Source organism: Hibiscus syriacus, unplaced genomic scaffold (assembly GCF_006381635.1).
Source record: "Hibiscus syriacus cultivar Baekdansim isolate YM2019G1 unplaced genomic scaffold, ASM638163v2 tig00110896_pilon, whole genome shotgun sequence".
NCBI classification, from domain to species: domain Eukaryota; kingdom Viridiplantae; phylum Streptophyta; class Magnoliopsida; order Malvales; family Malvaceae; genus Hibiscus; species Hibiscus syriacus.
This window is the reverse complement of record NW_024062904.1, coordinates 288,443-306,278: the sequence shown is the minus strand read 5'-3', so window position 1 is coordinate 306,278 and position 17,836 is coordinate 288,443. Positions and strand designations below refer to the sequence as shown.

The 17,836-nt window shown below is 34.3% G+C and overlaps 2 protein-coding genes across 2 annotated transcripts; both read right to left on the bottom strand.

Moving 5' to 3' along the window:
- Positions 1–1,540: 1,540 nt before the first annotated feature.
- LOC120146165 (protein trichome birefringence-like 8) lies at positions 1,541–8,134 on the bottom strand. Its single transcript, XM_039159810.1, has 5 exons — positions 7,767–8,134; positions 7,442–7,638; positions 2,152–2,344; positions 1,916–2,074; positions 1,541–1,844 (listed from the first exon to the last, which is right to left on the bottom strand). Exons 1-5 carry the CDS (start codon positions 8,132–8,134, stop codon positions 1,541–1,543), a joined length of 1,221 nt encoding a protein of 406 aa, XP_039015741.1.
- Positions 8,135–14,778: 6,644 nt separating this feature from the next.
- On the bottom strand, positions 14,779–17,302 carry LOC120146170 (B3 domain-containing protein At2g36080-like). The gene is made up of 3 exons (XM_039159813.1): positions 16,693–17,302; positions 15,833–15,990; positions 14,779–14,832 (listed from the first exon to the last, which is right to left on the bottom strand). The coding sequence occupies exons 1-3, from the start codon at positions 17,264–17,266 to the stop codon at positions 14,779–14,781; spliced, it is 786 nt and encodes a 261-aa protein (XP_039015744.1). The 5' UTR covers positions 17,267–17,302.
- Positions 17,303–17,836: the final 534 nt, after the last annotated feature.

Here is a 17,836-nt window from a genome sequence, read left to right as displayed (position 1 = left end):
GTGATTCAATGGATAAAATGTACTTTATTTTGATTTATGTATCAACTTTGTACCAGCTATCTGCATCTGTGGAGGAGAGTATTTTCGTTAGCTTATATTAAATGCGAAATTAATTATGGTGGAATTTTTGAAAATCTTAAAAAGAAATGGAGAATTTATTTTTATTTTTGGACTTTGTCGACGTTAATGGCAACAAAAATATGTCAAAATCAACCTCAAATCGTAACACGTTTTTTGTTTTCAAGTTATTTTGTTTTGTTCTCATCTTGGAAAGATGAAGTCTTCAAAGACTTTGAAACTTCGAAATTTAGAAGAAAAAAAATTAGTAATATGATGTGATCATAAAATAATATATATACAATTTTTTTAAATTATTGATAATTTACATACATATTATATATAACTGCTCGAACTTATAATATCTAAAAGGAACAACATTCTTTTTTTTTATTGAATTCGTTTGATGGGTTTTACAATACCAAATCTGAATGTATATAATATCCACACTAATTCTACAAAAAAATATTAAAAAATATTAATAATAGAGTTAATTGTACATGAAATCTTCGAATTATAACTTTTATCTTATATTAGTTTTAAACTTTAAAACATTTGATTTTAATCCTCAAAATTTTAAAATTATTCCGGTCGAATTCTTCTATATTCTTCCATTCTTGTTCTATTATATGTTGTTATGTAATCAAATGAAAATACGTATCACTGATTAGGTCACGTAAAGAGAAAATAGTCATTAACATTTAAACTGTAGGGTCACATGTTTTAATGAAGAGAAGGAAAAAATACCATTAACATTTCAACTATTGGGATTCAAACCTAATAGCTAAAAGTCAAATCTCAATGACTTACCACTTCAACATCCAACTATTTTTTTTGTATGAGTGAAGATTAATTAATTTCATCAGACATTTTATTTAATTTTTTATTTCGTATTTTCAGAAACTAGGTGTAATTTTAGTGTAAATTCATTTTTATTAGAAATAATAAAATAAAATTATATTTTAGTATGCATATATATTTATTGTTACATATGTAGTAGGAGTAATCAGGGGAGAATATTGAAGAAACAGACGGCAAAACCATATTAAACCATATTGAAAAAAAATGACAATGTAAATTAAAAGCTTGATTAGCCAAAAGAAAAGTAGACGATTATCCCATTAAATAAATGAGAAATAACATTCGTGGGCAGTTTCGAATTTGAAGTGTGAAAAGAGGGGATAAACATACCCATAAATGGATTCTCCATCTTTTCCACCCTGAACTATAAAATCCTACCTTATAACAACCAAATATAGGTTAAAAGAAATGACATACTAAATTAAATGAGGGAAAAAAGAAAATCTTTAAGTTATATTTTGACCTAATAAAGCGGTATCATGAGCTATGATTTAAGTTAGAAAGCTTAAATACATTCAAGAATAATCTTGCTGTAACGAGTTTTCAGTTGACGTTCACTTGAGTTTTAAATTTTGACTTTGTTTTTGGTAATATCACCGGTTAGTTTTGGGATCACTTGGCTCTAAATTCCATTGAAAGTAATTGAGCATAAAGAATCGGGTTCCATGTGTCTGGTATACCTGGCAGACACCAATGGCTGCAATCTTGAGGTCCCTGGTTCACGGTACTTTGAAGGGTGACCATCTTTCCTGAACCCGGTCAGATACGAAATGTTTAACAATCGGATCTTCGAATTGCCATTGCTCATTACTTTGGTTATATTAGCAATATATTGATTATTCAATGACTCGGGTTTAAGCTTCTTGTGCTCCTTTTCTGGTTCTGTTTCTGCATCACAAACTCCACCACCATCCCATGTGCCATTCCTGCAATTTTCGCTCGTAAAATACCAAAAAGACTGTTGGTTTTCTATGCAACTTTCACTAGTAAGACTTACACGTAATGAACTGGAGAATGGTTCCGGAAAAAAACATGGCTTTTTTGTGGATCAATGTTGTTGGTTATCCATGAAATCAATGTTTTGAGAAAACTTTTAAAACCTTCCATTACATCCATTGTCATATTCAGTGTCCTACCTTCCTGAAAATAGCACCCCCTGGAAAACACAAAATTGTGTTATTATGCAGAATTAAGGGACAAATTATGACATGCAAGAGCAAGAAGAAGCCATACATCTTAGCAATTTTCTCTTTGTTCCACCAGTGGCCTGTATTGAAAACTATGACATTGGCTCCTTTCCATTGTTTGGAACGCCAATGCAACTGGTCTACCTTAACGATTACCTTGACTTGAGTCGGGACAGTTATCGGGCGGCGAGCGAGGAACGCTATGAAAGGTGTTCTGTAGTATTCGATGGTGAGGTTGTTGTTAGGAAATAAACCAAGTACAAGTAATTTCTCTATTACCAGATTAGTGAGAATACGAAATAAAAGCGGAAAAATAATACCCGAAATTGATAACGGAGTTCAGCCAATTGTGCTTACGTCTCCGGACTGCTGCAGATCTTTTACTAAGAGAGAAAATTTACAGGTGTTTACAAAACACTCACTACTCACAAGAAAGCTCTCTAGTATTGGGAGAAAGAAATGATTTTTGGAATGGTTTTGAAGCTAAATGAGCTAGTGTATTTATAGTTGAAACTTAAGGACTTAATCTTGTAAATACCCTAAAGCCTAGGTATTAATTGTGATTATCCCATTATCATTTTTCAACAAACATCTACCAAACTTTGAAAAACTATTTTTCAAAGAAACATTTACCAAACTTTGAAAACCATTTTCAAAGAAACATTTACCAAACTTTGAAAACCATTTTTTCAAAGTTGGTTACCAAACTTGAAAACCATTTTAATACTTTCAACAATCTCCCACTTGAAGACTGATTTTAATCTGTCTTCACACCTCGATCAATGCAACAGCTTTTCTAGTCTTGTTACTCTAGCATGCCAACTGAAGTTGAACACAACTTCTGTTTGTCTTTGTCAACATGTCTGCCGGATTTTGAGCTCCACTGATCTTTTCAAGTTTCAAAATCCCATATTCCAGAAGAGACCGGATAAAATGATATCACAATTGTATGTGCTTTGTCCTGGAATGAAAAGACGGATTCTTTGCTAGATGTATAGCACTTTGACTGTCGCAATACAAGACATTGTTATCTTGTTTCTTGCCTAACTCTTCCAAGAAACTTTGGAGCCAAACCATCTCCTTGCTAGCTTCCGTAAAAGCGACATATTCTGCTTCAGTTGTGGAGAGAGCAACTATCTTCTGTAGTTGAGAAACCCAACTCACTGCGGTTCCTCCTAGAGTATAGACATACCCTGAAGTGCTCATTCTGATGTCAACATTTCCGGCTAAGTCAGCATCTACATAGCCTGTCAGTATCGTATCTCCACCTTTGAAACAAAGTGCTTTGTTTGTGGTACCCCGCAGATATCTGAGGATCCATTTGACTGCTTCCCAGTGTACCTTGCCCGGATTATTCATGTACCTGCTAACAGCTCCCACTGCTTGAGCAATATCTGGTCTGGTACAAACCATGGAATACATCAGACTTCCAATTGCTGAGGCATATGGCACCTTCACCATGTGTGCATGTTCTTCCTCCGTCTTTGGTGACTGTTCTTTGGAGAGTCTGAAATGAACACCTAAAGGTGTACTTACTGGTTTAGCATCTTGCATGTTGAACCTGGAGAGTACTTTGTTGATGTACTCAGCCTGTGATAATATCAAAGTCCCCGACTTTGTGTCTCTCTTGATCCTCATCCCAAGAATCTGCTTTGCAGTGCCCAGATCTTTCATAGCAAACTGCTTTGACAATTTTTGCTTCAAGTTTATAATCTCTTGCATGTCTGAGCCTGCAACGAGCATGTCATCAACGTACAACAATAAAATAATAAAGTTATTGTCGAACCTCTTGATGTAGCAACAATGATCTGCTTGGCATCTGGTAAAACCACTGCTACTCATGAAACTATCGAACTTCTTGTACCACTGTCTAGGAGCTTGTTTTAAACCATACAAGCTCTTCTTCAACCTGCATACCAGGTTTTTCTTGCCTGCCTCTATGAAGCCTTCTGGCTACCTCATATAGATTTCTTCCTCCAAATCACCATGAAGGAAAGCTGTCTTTACATCTAACTGCTCAAGATGTAAATTCTCTGCAGTTACAATTTTCAACACCAGTCTGATTGTAGACAGTTTCACGACTGGAGAGAAAATTTCATTGTAGTCAATACCTTCTTTTTGCTGAAAACCTTTGACAATCAATCTCGCTTTGTAGCGTTTGCTCCCATCGTGCTCTTCTTTGATCCTGTAAATCCACTTGTTGTGAAGCGCTTTCTTGCCTGGTGGTAATTAAGCTAATTCCCACGTCTGATTTGACATAAGCGAGTCCATCTCATCTTTCATGGAAGACTCCCACTTGACTGAATCCTCCACTTGCATTGCTTCATCATAGCACTCTGGTTCACCATTATCAGTCAGCAACAAGTAGTGCAAAGAAGGAGAATATCGTTGGGTTGGTTTAGGAATTCTGGAGGAGCGTCTTAGTTCTGGTGTGTCTGGTTCTTCCTCTTGAACTGCTTCAGGACTGATCTGAACATCATTTCCAGAAATCTCCTCGAACTCAGCAAATTCCTTTGTTTCAGCTTCGGTATTACTTGATTATGCGGTTGACCTGTCTTTGTACATCACATTTTCATTGAAAATGACGTCTCTGCTTCTAATGATCTTCCGATTTTCGTAGTCCTAAAACTGGTAACTAAACTCATCACCACCGTAACCAAAAAATACGCATTTGTTGGACTTGGCATCAAGTTTACTTCTTTCAGCAGAGTTTATGTATACATAAAAAATACAACCAAACACTCTTAAGTGTGAAAGGTTTATTTCTTTCTTGCTCCAAGCTTCCTCTGGTATTCTGCCATCCAAAGGAACTGAGGGCCCACGGTTGATCAGGTAAGCTGCAGTGTTGATAGCTTCAGCCCATAGCAATTTGGGCAATCCGGCATGTATCCTCATGCTTCTGGCACGTTCATTCAGAGTTCTGTTCATGCGCTCTGCTACGCCATTCTGCTGCGGTGTTGTGGGAACTGTTGTCTCCATCTTGATCCTATTGTTTGCGCAGAAATATATGAATCTACTATCTTTGTACTCTCCTCAATTGTCAGACCTCAACCGCTTAACTTTTAAACCAGTCTCATTTTCCACCATGGCCTTCCATTTTCTGAAGGTATCGAAGACTTATGATTTCTTCTTCAGAAAATAAACCCACACCTTCCTTGTTGAATCATCGATGAAGGTGACATAATATAGTGAGCCTGCAAGAGATGGAACTGGGGATGGTCCCCATACATCAGTATGAACCAATTCTAACCTTTCTGCCTTGGGTGTCTTGCCAATCTTTGCAAAACTGACTTTCTTTTGTTTGCCAAAGATGCAATCCTCACATAGTCCGACATCTACATTCTTTAGATCCGGTAGCTTCCCTTTTGACAGAAGTATCTTCATTCCTTTCTCGCTCATATGGCCAAGCCTTTGGTGCCATAGGTTTGATTTTCCATCAACATCTTCTACTGCAATGATATTCTCTAAATTTGAGGTTACATAGAGAGTACCAGTCTTCTTACCACGAGCAATGACGAGTGCTCCTTTGGTAATCTTCTATTCACAGCCTGAAAAGGTTGTACTGTATCCTTCTCCATCAAGCTGTCCTACAGAAATCAAATTTCTTTTGAGACCAGTAATATGTCTCACTCCTGTCAGCTTCCAGGTGGTCTGGTTTGGCAGCTTTAGTCGGATGTCTCCTTTTCCGACGATCTTCAAGGTTTCATCATCAGCAAGATGAACCTTCCCAAAATCACCACTGATATAGTTCTCCATGATTTCTTGGCATGGTGTAGAGTGGAAAGATGCCCCTGAATCCAAAATCTATGATTCAATCGGACTGTTGACGCTTAAAATCATAGCATCACCTGTCTCCTCCGTCATGTTGGCAGATTCCTGTGCGCCGGTATTTTTCTTCGGTGCTCGATAATCTCTTTTGAAGTGGCCCTTCTTGCCGCAATTATAACAGGTAAAATCTTTATTTCCTGTTCTTGATTTTCCCCTTCTGGATTTCGATCTGCCACGATTTGAATTTCTTTCTGAAGTTCTCCCTCTGGACTCCATGTGCAAGGCTGAGGAGGTTGATGCTTCACCCTATTCTCTCCGTCGAATTTCTTCGCTCAGTACCAGATCCCGAACATCGTCGAATTTTAATTTGTTGTTTCCCGACGAACTGCTGACTGTTGTAACAGTAGCATTCCAACTGTCCGGTAAAGATGATAAGAGAATTAAAGCTCGAACTTCATCATCAAATTCAATTTCCACTGAACTCAACTGGGTTGTGATTGTGTTGAGTTCATTTAGGTGTTGTGCCATCGATTCCCCTTCCGTCATCCGCAAATTAAATAATCGCCTCATCAAATGAACTTTGTTTGAGGCCGATGGCTTCTCATACATACTGGAGAGAACCGTCATAAGACCCGCCGTGGTCTTTTCCTTTGCTATGTTGAAAGCAACATTGCGGGATAACGTCAGTCGGATAACTCCGAGGGCTTGTCTGTCGAGAAGTGCCAAGTCTTCATTCTTCATGCCCTCTGGTTATTTTCCTAAGAGGGGTTGATATAGATTTTTCTAGTATAGAAAATCTTCAATTTGCATCTTCCAAAATCCAAAGTCCGCACCATCGAACTTTTCAATTTTCACGTTCCCTTCGTCTGCAGCCATCGCTCCCACTCGAATCTGGCTTCGTTTGGATCGTTTCTGACAATTTCCGTGAACCGTCGTGTATTAGAACACCTCCGTCGACAAACTCGTATCGCCGATCGAATTTCACTATTCACGAAATTCACTATTCACGTAAATAGTAACCCCACAAAAATTGTCAGAATTCACAACAAAAAGCTCTGATACCAGTTGTTAGGAAATAAACAAAGTACAAGTAATTTCCCTATTACCAGATTAGTGAGAATACGAAATAAAAGCGGAAAAATAATACCCGAAATTGATAACGGAGTTCAGCCAATTGTGCTTACGTCTCCGGACTACTGCAGATCTTTTACTAAGAGAGAAAATTTACAGGTGTTTACAAAACACTCACTACTCACAAGAAAGCTCTCTAGTATTGGGAGAAAGAAATGATTTTTGGAATGGTTTTGAAGCTAAATGAGCTAGGGTATTTATAGTTGAAACTTAAGGACTTAATCTTGTAAACACCCTAAAGCCTAGGTATTAATTGTGATTATCTCATTATCATTTTTTCAACAAACATCTACCAAACTTTGAAAAACTATTTTTCAAAGAAACATTTACCAAACTTTGAAAACCATTTTCAAAGAAACATTTACCAAATTTTGAAAACCATTTTTTCAAAGTTGGTTACCAAACTTGAAAACAATTTTAATACTTTCAACAGTTGTAGTCATGGAACTTGATTGAAAGAAAGCCCTTGTGTTTGGTTATGGGGTTCCCGTTTTGTTCGAAGATTGTAGATTTGTTTGAAACTACTTGAGCTAACATGCAAAGCAGGGATTCCCATTGGTTTCTTCCCACCAAATCACCTGCAAACACTATCCGTCCGTTTCGACTCCGTTCCAAGAAATCGGTGGCATTGAATCTGTGGTTGAAAGAAATTAAACAACCCTAACAAGTAACAACCACACTTACTCTGCCATTTTGTTGTCAATCCGCATGCATGAAAGAGAGAAAGAAGGGAAGGCAAAGGAAATGACTAAACTCTCGTACCTAGGAACATAACAGCCATGGGGTTGCCATCTCCATTTAAGATAATCGATGTTTTTTCTTCCATTCTGACGACACCGAAAACCGGGATCGAGAAACGAGCAGTTTTCGTCGTACAGCTGAACCTTATATTTGTCATTGACCCGAACCCATTGGCCGTAGGAATAATCACAGGGTTGTTTATAATGATTCGGTATTGGTTTCCGAGGGAAGAAATGATCGAAACGGAAAAAAGGGATGGACTTTGAAGAGCTCCCAAGGTTCAAAACGATTATGGAAGAGATCAAGATGAAGATGAAACAGATAGTGCAGCAAATCTGTGTCTTGATAAAGGCGGAAGTAGAAGGAAGTTGGTGGGTTATTAGATCCATCAGAAACAGTAAATAAAACGAAACGTAATGTTTTTTGATTTGAAACAGAGGGAAAGTAAAGAGTTGTGGAATTTGATTTGCTAATTATAGCCGTTTCAACTCTCATATGGCAGCTGTTTAGTTTTCCTTTTCTGGCTTTAGCTGAATTAACGTTAGATAATTTATTCACGTTTTATACAACTATGGGAGAGACACAGTATAGAGGAATTTTTGTTCATAATGGAGAGATAATTAAGCATTCTTAATTTTATATCATAATAACGACTCAAAATACTAGTTGACTATTTGTAAATTGATTTTAAAGTCGAAATTCAAAAATATTTTTCATTCATACTCTTAATACTATTAACATTGATGATATGCCATTGATAAATGATACCGAATTGTAAATCGACTGACTAATTTTAATGGTACTACTTTGTAATCATTTATACTATATTAAAAAAAATAAATGATATCAAATTATAAAATTTTTATTTTAATTTTTTATTATAATAAAGAAAATCATTACATGTACCTTAGTTAAAAATATATTAAACAACTTTGCAAATAAAAATAATAAGGTATACACAGTGCAATTACTTTTGATTGTCGTTAAATATATTTTCATAATGATTTGACATGATTGTCTAAATATTGTTTTAATAACCATAAAAGTATTTGTAATATCTCTAACACAACAATAAAATATTATTTATTAAATTTAGGGTAAAAGTGCTTAAATAATATATTTGGTAAGAAGTATTATATTACAACTGACATTTATAATTGATTGTGTAACGACTAAATATTATTGTCAAAAAAAATATTTACAGTAATATTTTAATTGGCTGTCAAATAATTATTGTGTAATTGACATTTATAAAATGTGATTGTCAAAAAATTACGTGATAACAATTTGATCGGTTATCAAATATAATTTTACAGTAATATCTTAATTGGTTGCATATTATATTTACATAACGATTTAAAAATTTTGTTTAAAAACAAATAAGTCATAATATTTAAATTTTCTTTAATTAAATAGCTATGTAATTGGACATATGATGACATATGAAATTATAAGGCTGAAAGATAACTATTTTAAGAGGTCTCTAAATACTTTAATTAACCTCAATTATATCTTGAAAATGTTGAGCTCTCAGCTAAATAATCTTCTATTCTACTATCAAACTCACGAATGATGCTTGGAGTGTATGTTTCAACAAATCTTGGTATTATAAGGGAATATTGATTTCTCTAGAGAACATGAACAATAACATCTGTAGAGTATGTACATTGTCAATAAATTAAAAAAATTAAAAAAATTATATAAATATTATTTTATAATTAACTCAAATCATTTTAAAAAAATCACACACACAAATTCCTATTTCGACAAACTCTTTATTCTTTATATGTATACGCCAGCTACATTGTGAGATTATAGTATAAACAATGGATATTCAAATATATTTATTTATAAAGAGTTAAAGAAAAAGTTTGGATTTAACTAACAACAAAAAACATGAACCAAGCGACTTCATTAATTAAGAGATTTGTTGTTATTCCTTGAGGTTTCATGTTCAAACATTGCGTATGCAAGGTATAAACGTTCATTTTGTAACTTTTAATAGTCGAGGGACTTGACAAAGTATCACCCTATAGTAGGGGATTATTTATGTACTTTACCCATAAATTAATTATAATAATATTAATTTTCTATCATTAAATATTGGATAAACTATTAATATGATCATTTTTATTTTATTTTAATCACTAATTAAAAAAAGTAATGTTTTGATCATTTATATTATCGTTTTATAATATTTTTATTGAGACATTAAATATCATTAGTTTGATGACGTGTAATGTTAGTGAAGGTGTTAATTTATAATTTAAGCTCTAAAATTTGAGTAAAATATCAATTTAACTCTTGAACTTTTGAAAAAGTATCAATTTAACTCATGAATCTAATCGAAGTCCCCTACCGGCTAAATCTACGAGATAATGTGTTGGAATTATTTATTTCACGTGATAACGTTCTCCCAAGATTAATTGCTGAAGTAGGGCGAATTGCACAGTGTTGGTCGTAGGTCGCCATGCCTTCCGGGCGACCTACGACGTAGCAGCTTCAGACGTCCCATGCACAACCCAACCCATAGGTCGCCATGCACTCCCAGCGACCTCCTAGGTCGCCATGCACTCCCAGCGACCTCCTAGGTCGCCATGCACTCCGGGCGACCAAGGAGGTCGCCATGCACGCCCGGCGACCTTGTCTCCTTGCATGGTCATGTGATATTTCTGCACGTCCCGCTCTATGGATGCAACGCATGCATGAGGGAGCAGAGGGTTAAAGCTTGGTCGTCGTGCAGGAATCTCCCAGCTATGACATGCAGGGCGTGCAGAGGGTTAAAAGCTTGGTCGCCGGGCGTGCATGGCGACCTCCTTGGTCGCCCGGAGTGCATGGCAACCTAGGAGGTCGCTGGGAGTGCATGGCGACCTATGGGTTGGGTTGTGCATGTCCCATGCACACGATCATTCCCTCGTCGGAAGCTGCCACATCTTAGGTCACCCGGAAGGCATGGCGACCTACGGCCAACACTGTGCAATTCGCCCTACTTCAGCAATTAATCTTGGGATAACGTTATCTCGTGAAATAAATAATTCCAACACATTATCTTGTAGATTTAACCGTCCCCTACCACTAGTGCCACTCATCATTATCGCTTGTTGTCGGCTGCTTGTGTCGACGAACGTTAAACCCAAAATTTCCAGTTCCTTCAATTTTTTTGATCTCTTGAACACATATATGATGTTTGTTTCATGTTGTCAGGTGCCTACCTTTGATACTTGATTTCTCTATTCAAGTGTTATATTTTGGTAGATGGGGAATTTTATAGACTCCTGCGCAACCTAAATACCAAAATAATTGGGGCATTTTACTTGAGTCCTCTTCTACTTGATTTAAGGTCATGACTTTTGGATCTAGCTTAACCTCTTTTCTAAGCCATGTCTTGCATCACTGTACAAAATGTGGTACTGTTCTTAGAGAAGCAAAGACTTGCGTCAAAGTATATTCCCAGAATTTATGCAACTTGCAGGACGAGATTTTTACAAAATGAGGTAACTGTTTTTTTAATGCACTAATTTTAGTTGTCGTGGAAATGCTTTAAATTTTTTCATGTGTAATCAACTTCTGAATCTGACTTTAATCTTGGTGTAGACACATACCAAAATTAAGGATGATCGGTTGTATCTAGCCAAAACGACCGAAGATGACTCCAATCACATGACAAATTCATCAAAGACTCAAACCACTAAAAGATTTCGACAATCCAAAGTATGGCGTGACATTTTGTCCAATGAAATGTTAACGCAAAGCAACAAAAACTCATCTCCCCCGTTACCTTGAAGAAGAGACAAAATATATTACAATGATTTTTAATCTAAACAAAATGTTTTAAGATGCATATTACTGAATGTGGTATATGCTCCATTTTGAAATTATTTGTCCTTTTCTTTGGAATGGGAGCGGGACATTGTTTTTTCTGCTGTGACGTGAGGATCTTTCTCTGGCCTCTCCAAGGGATTCCTAAGAATCTGCAAGGTTGAGATTTTGAGTGGACTAAGGGGAGTGGATAGAGCAGTTGTTCCTGAAAATTATTATATATTTTGAGTGGATGGAGCGATTGTTCCTGAAAATTATTATATATTTTAGATTTTTTTAATATATTTTCTATTAAAAATTTATTTTTATTTCTTCTAGAATTTTATAAATTTGTGTCCTCGTAAAAATTTAAACTTTCTCTCCTAATATAAAATCGTGCATCCATCCTAATTTGAAATGACTTGCACAATACAAAATGGCTGAAAGGAAATGAAATGGGGCCTCCATATTTAGAGGTTGTTGGTGCAGAGTTGAAATTCCATTTTAGCTTTGCACTATTTGTGGGTTGAATCATTACTTTGAGATATAAGTTTTTCTTCATAGTTTGTGCAGGCCTTGTTATTATGTTATGTCAAACACTTTATTTCCTCAAAGTGTTTCGTTTAAAACTCATCTTATATATGAACATCATTATGATCCTTCAAAAATTAAAAAAATGTAAATAATTATTTATATTTAATATTTATATTCGAGTTCGAGAAATTGTTTCAACGTTGAACTCATGAAGCTACAATTTACGATTCGGATATAAATATTACTGTGAAATAAAGTTAGGTAAACGACTTAATCTTTAAATTTTTTACACTTTCAAGTCAAAGATTGGACCTTGGCATGAGTGTTGTTTCGATTTATCGTTGGAATCGGCTTGTAGCAAATTCAAATCCCTAAGAACAAACTTAGGGGCAGTCCGCTAAGGGAAATCAAGATCATGTTTGATTCTCACTGAGACACATAATCCAAGCACGTGCTTTTCCAGCATTAAAGAAGATATTGGCGCTAACATTGATAGTCGAATTTAAATCCAAACAAGGATTAATTTTCAAGAATTGATTCAGGGGATTAATTCACATAAGAGAATAGCAAGTTACAAGGGTTGGGCCTTGTAGACTGTAACCGATAATATTTCAAAGTAAAATTTATTTCAAGGATCGAGACGAGTCGAGTCAAAGCGAAGCTAGAGGCTATCTCCTATCATTATCTCTTTCAATTATTTATTTTTATTTTAGTTTATTCAATTAAATTCAATAAACCTTTTTCTTATTTTACAAACTTTATGGTTAGAGATCAAGTCAGATTTAATTGGAAATTCCTTAGTCTATGTGGATCAACCCTATTTCTTTATATTATTTTATTTCAATTTTATTTTATCTATTTAATTGAGAATTATGTTTATTTATTTGACAATTAAAACACTTGTCATCAATGTTGCTTTCGATACTATTGATTAGGTTTTTGTTTATTTGGAAAACTTAACTGAAGTTGTAATTGGGAAGAGCTTAGCTCCACTTACATACAATTCGAAATTTACCTTTCTAATTTTTGTTTGAGATTAGTGAGGTAGTTCAAGTTCAAATTAAAATAAATTTGTTATACCGTTGAAAACATTCCTCCTCTTAGTAAGATTTCCTCTTGAGGAACTTCCAACAAGGTAAATTTTTCTACCAATTATAAATTCTTAACAAGATTATTGGCAAACATAAGAGGTCTATTAAAGTCATATTTGTTGATTGACGGTCATATTTATATATTTTGTTGGTGTATGGATAAAAAACATGATCTTAAGTCTGATACAAACATACACGAGAAGTCAATATATAAATTTCTATGCCAAACAAAAAGAGAAATCTCCTCTTCTCCTTTTGAATTAGCTTCCTCTCAAACCTTCTTCCCGCACCTTTCCATTCATCAAAAACTTTATTGGCTACGACTCTCCTTCCAAACCAAAAGGGTAGACTCTTTACGATCTCCAAAACTTTTTTGTTCCCATCAACTACTGGTGTGATGAACTTGGATCACTTCTGAACCCAAAGAATCGACAGCAATGAATCTTAAAGAGCCATACAGGACAACCAACCCAACCAGTCATCTTCATCTCAAATCCCATCTGACGCATTGGTTCCTTTGGCCAGCAGCAAAAAACACGTATGACCCAATTTACTATGGATTGTACCAAGCCTATTATGGTGCATTCGACCATTATTAATCGGCTTTACATGTTTATATATTAAAAGTGAATTAATTATTTGATATTAAAAATATTATAATAAACACTTGGTTAGTCTCGCAAATTGTTTGAAGATGCTCAAAGTTAATTTAATAGGTTTAACTCAACTTGAAAATTATCTAATGAAATTCAAAGTGAGCTCAATTTTTTGAGGCAAATGTTAAGAGAGTTTAAGATAGGGACGAACAAATAATTTTATGTTTTAGGTAAACTTATAAAACTTTAAGAAGACAAACTTATAAAATTTAGGAGCTTTGTAAACAAGTTATCAATAGAAAGTATAAAGAAAATACTTAAAATATATGATAATTTTAAATTTTTAAGATAAATAAATATCTTCATCCACCCAGTCAATCTATTCCTGATTGAAGATGAAAAGCAAGGTAGGAGAAAGAAATATTCAAATGCGTTCCTATATTTATACGGTATCTACGCATGATTGAAAGAATTTATCGTATGCTGGAGAATAGCCTGATTGGGCACCCACTTTGATGAAAAAACAAGATCCGGTGATCTTTTCCCATTCTCAAAGCCACTATAACCATTTCCAATGGAGGTAAATGGGTAGCTCTCTTGTCTGAAATCCTTATGGGCCCTCATGAATCATTTGACACACACTCTCATTGGTCCCATAATAAAAATGCAGAGATATCTGCGATCTTTTCATCGATTCTAAACATATTTGTCTCTCAAACATGTGCATGCCATTATTCAACGCACACCATTGGGCTTCATGCTTATCAGCTTCTGTATCCATTTGAGGGGACCACTTTAGAAGAAATTTCAAGGTTTTAACTTTGACCATGTGGTCTGCGAGCAAAGAGATAGAATGGGAAATTATGAAAATGTAAATCTATTTCTGAAGCTTTCTGCAACTTACAGCAGCAAAAGTTATATTTGGGACACTATTACAGCCATTGGACACTCATACTTTCTTTTTTCTCACTCATTATATTCTTATTTTGACCTTCAAAGTCAAACCCATGAATGTCAACATCTTGAAATCTTTATCCTCTTTGATTTTCCATCTGCTTCATATCTCTCCTGTTACAATCACAAATTACATTGTAATCACCCAATTCTGTAGAATATGTGCTTTAAACTCGTCCTAATATAACTTTTTTTTATTACAATTGAAAATAATACAAATTATATGATTTTTTAAATTAAATAGGAAAATATTTTAAATTAAAAATTACTTTAAGCTAAACTATCGAACACGAGAAGTATCCCATTGCTTACAATTTCTGCTTGACATGGAATTTAACTAACAATCTGCCTTTTATGGACTCTTCATTCCCCCATTTCCATCATTACTTGTCTGAGTTTTTCTTTATAAGACTCTTGAATCTATGGATGAAATCAAAGGCAAATATCTCTAGTGTTTCAATCTATCAATCAATTAAACAATGCTTTGTTTAACATAATAAATAAATATGTCGATTATAAATACTAAAAAATAGTTATCCAGAAATCCCGCTGAATTGGACAGCTGGGTTGGGGTAATTAATGTCTGATTATATTTGTTTGGTAGGGGAATTTCTAAGGAAAGTTAGCTTAATATAAGATCAAGTAATACGTTATCGAAAATATTAATATTTTTTTAATATTTTTGGTAGAGTGTTATTTAAAATATTATTTTTCTATCGAAAATATTAATATCAGGAGCTACCTAAAATATTATTTTTCTACTGGAAATGTTAATATCATAAATATTCATATTAAGTAACGAAATTAATGTTTCTACTAAAAAAATAACATTTTACATAACATTTTATCGAAAATATTAAAAAATATTAATATTTCTAGTAATAATTTTTTTAATCTTAAATTAAGTTATCGTGCAACAAAATTATCAGGTTGGTTGGGGTAAAGGAAACGACTGAATTTAATCTTCATTTAGTAACCAAACTCATGCAATTAGGCCACGTGCCAAGTGGCCAACATTTCAAATGTTAATCTGTCTCGTTACAAGCAGCACCATAATATATTAAACTTATATTTAGTAGTTAATTAATAAAGATTAATGGTATGCATTGTTTACCAGGGGGTTTGGAGCGTAGGATTGGGAGTAAAAGTGGTGGATGGATGGATGAGATGAGTGATGGAGGTCGCACTCGCACTCGCACTCAAGGTTCACCCCAAATAACCTAAATAGTTTCTTTGGGTTCCCACCTTGGGTTTGATTTTCAGCCATGCTTCCTGCAAATTTAAAACACATGCTCCCATGTCATCATCAATAACCCTACCCCATTCAACTCTTATTTTTTCACTACTTTTACTTAAACGAAGCTACTGAAAATATATGCTTATAGATGTTAAAATGATGGATTAAAGTAAAAAAATCATTTGGAAAATAGAATAACAAATTTTATATAACATATTATTTGATTTATTAAAATTAAAAAAATAGACATCGAATAAAATTTAGTAAATAATACTAAATTACTAAAATAAATACTATGTATCGCGTGAAATAATTTCAAAAAAGACCTTACGCGAGTAATATAATCACATTACTCCAATGTAATTGGGGAGTGTCTCTCACGCACTTCAATGTGAGAATAAATTCCCATTTTATAACATTATTCCAAAGTTTTATATTAAGATTAAAAAATATTTACAACATAAACACTATCTCTATCTATTAAAATTATTATTTATTAATTTCTGATGATTAAATTTTTGTAAACTTTAATTATTATTTTATAAAATTTATATGATTAAAAAATTCTAAAAATATATTTTTTTCAAATTCTTTTGAATAATATATTTTCAATAATAAAAGAACAAAAAATTTTATTTTTATTAATAAAAATTAATAAATGATTATTTAATAGGATTGAGAAAGTATGTATTTTTTTTATAAGGAGACGATGTTTTCAATGTGGGAGAATTATATACCTGCACGCAGACAATCATGTTGGTATGACACGTTAGCCCCATGGCATTGCCCTTGAATTTGCCCAGGATAAGGATACCCTTCATACAAATCCCTACTGCACAACCGTTCATTGCCACCGCCGCTGTTACTTCCCATGACGGCGTTCCCTCCATCCACGGCTGCACCGCGCCTCCTCCACCCTATAAACAATCTCTCGGCATCAAAACGGTGTCGTTGGAACAAAACAACGTCACCAGCATCGAGTTTCTTCTCTTTGACGTATCTGCTCCACCCTTTGGTCAACACGTAGCTTTGGCTACTACTCCAATACGAGTAACGGAAACACCAACACTTGCCCGACTCGTCCTCGAAACTCAGCAACAAGCCTTTATCGAGCGAGTCACCGCCGACCGAGGGGAAGTGCTTCTCCGCATGTTGCTTGGGAATAACAAGGCGGTTCAGCTTGCCCACGTCGCTGGGGGTTAAGGGCTTTTCGAACATGCTTTCGAGTTGTTGGTATTCATTTGGGTTTGAAAAGAAGACTGGAGGGTGATTATGAAGGTTTGAGGAAGGGGAGATTTGGGTTGGTTCCATGGAATGAAAGAGTTGCTTTTGTTTTTTGTTTAATGGAAGTGGTTAATGGACATTTAGGGAGAAGAAGAAGAAGAAGAGAGGAAAGGATGGAGAAAAGAGGCGTGATGATTATGGCTTTGATGTGGAAACTATTAGATTTCCACGCTCCACAACGAGAGAGAAAAACAGAGCAAGATAAATATGAGAGACGAAAAGTACGGCATATTATAAGGTTTTTGTTCCGCGGTGTAAACTACACAAATAATAACTCACGTTCAGAATTTTTTAATTGATAATGTATACATATAAATATAATTATTTATATTTAAATTTTTTAAGAAAACAATATTTTTTACTGTTGAAGTCACCCAATGAGTTTTTATTATTTTTCTTTAAATCTCTTTCATTTAAATAACATGATTTAATTATTATTTTTAATTAAAAACCAACTATTTATTATGAACTTTATTTATAAGCTAAAGAAATAATTATTATAAGCAATGTGTAATAAGATAAACTTTTCTTATTAGAAAGTTAATCATACAACATTATTCAAATGAAAGGGGTACATAAATCCTTTATTATGAATTT

Coding starts and splice junctions, on each gene's coding strand:
- LOC120146165 (XM_039159810.1), bottom strand. CDS start 8,134: ATGGATCTAATAACCCACCAACTTCCTTCTACTTCCGCCTTTATCAAG. Junction 2,345..7,441: donor TTCAATCAAGTTCCATGACT/ACAACTGTTGAA, acceptor TATTTCCTAACA/ACAACCTCACCATCGAATAC. Junction 2,075..2,151: donor AAAGAGAAAATTGCTAAGAT/GTATGGCTTCTT, acceptor TGTGTTTTCCAG/GGGGTGCTATTTTCAGGAAG.
- LOC120146170 (XM_039159813.1), bottom strand. CDS start 17,266: ATGGAACCAACCCAAATCTCCCCTTCCTCAAACCTTCATAATCACCCT. Junction 15,991..16,692: donor ACATGATTGTCTGCGTGCAG/GTATATAATTCT, acceptor TTAAATTTGCAG/GAAGCATGGCTGAAAATCAA. Junction 14,833..15,832: donor CCTACGCTCCAAACCCCCTG/GTAAACAATGCA, acceptor TGATTGTAACAG/GAGAGATATGAAGCAGATGG.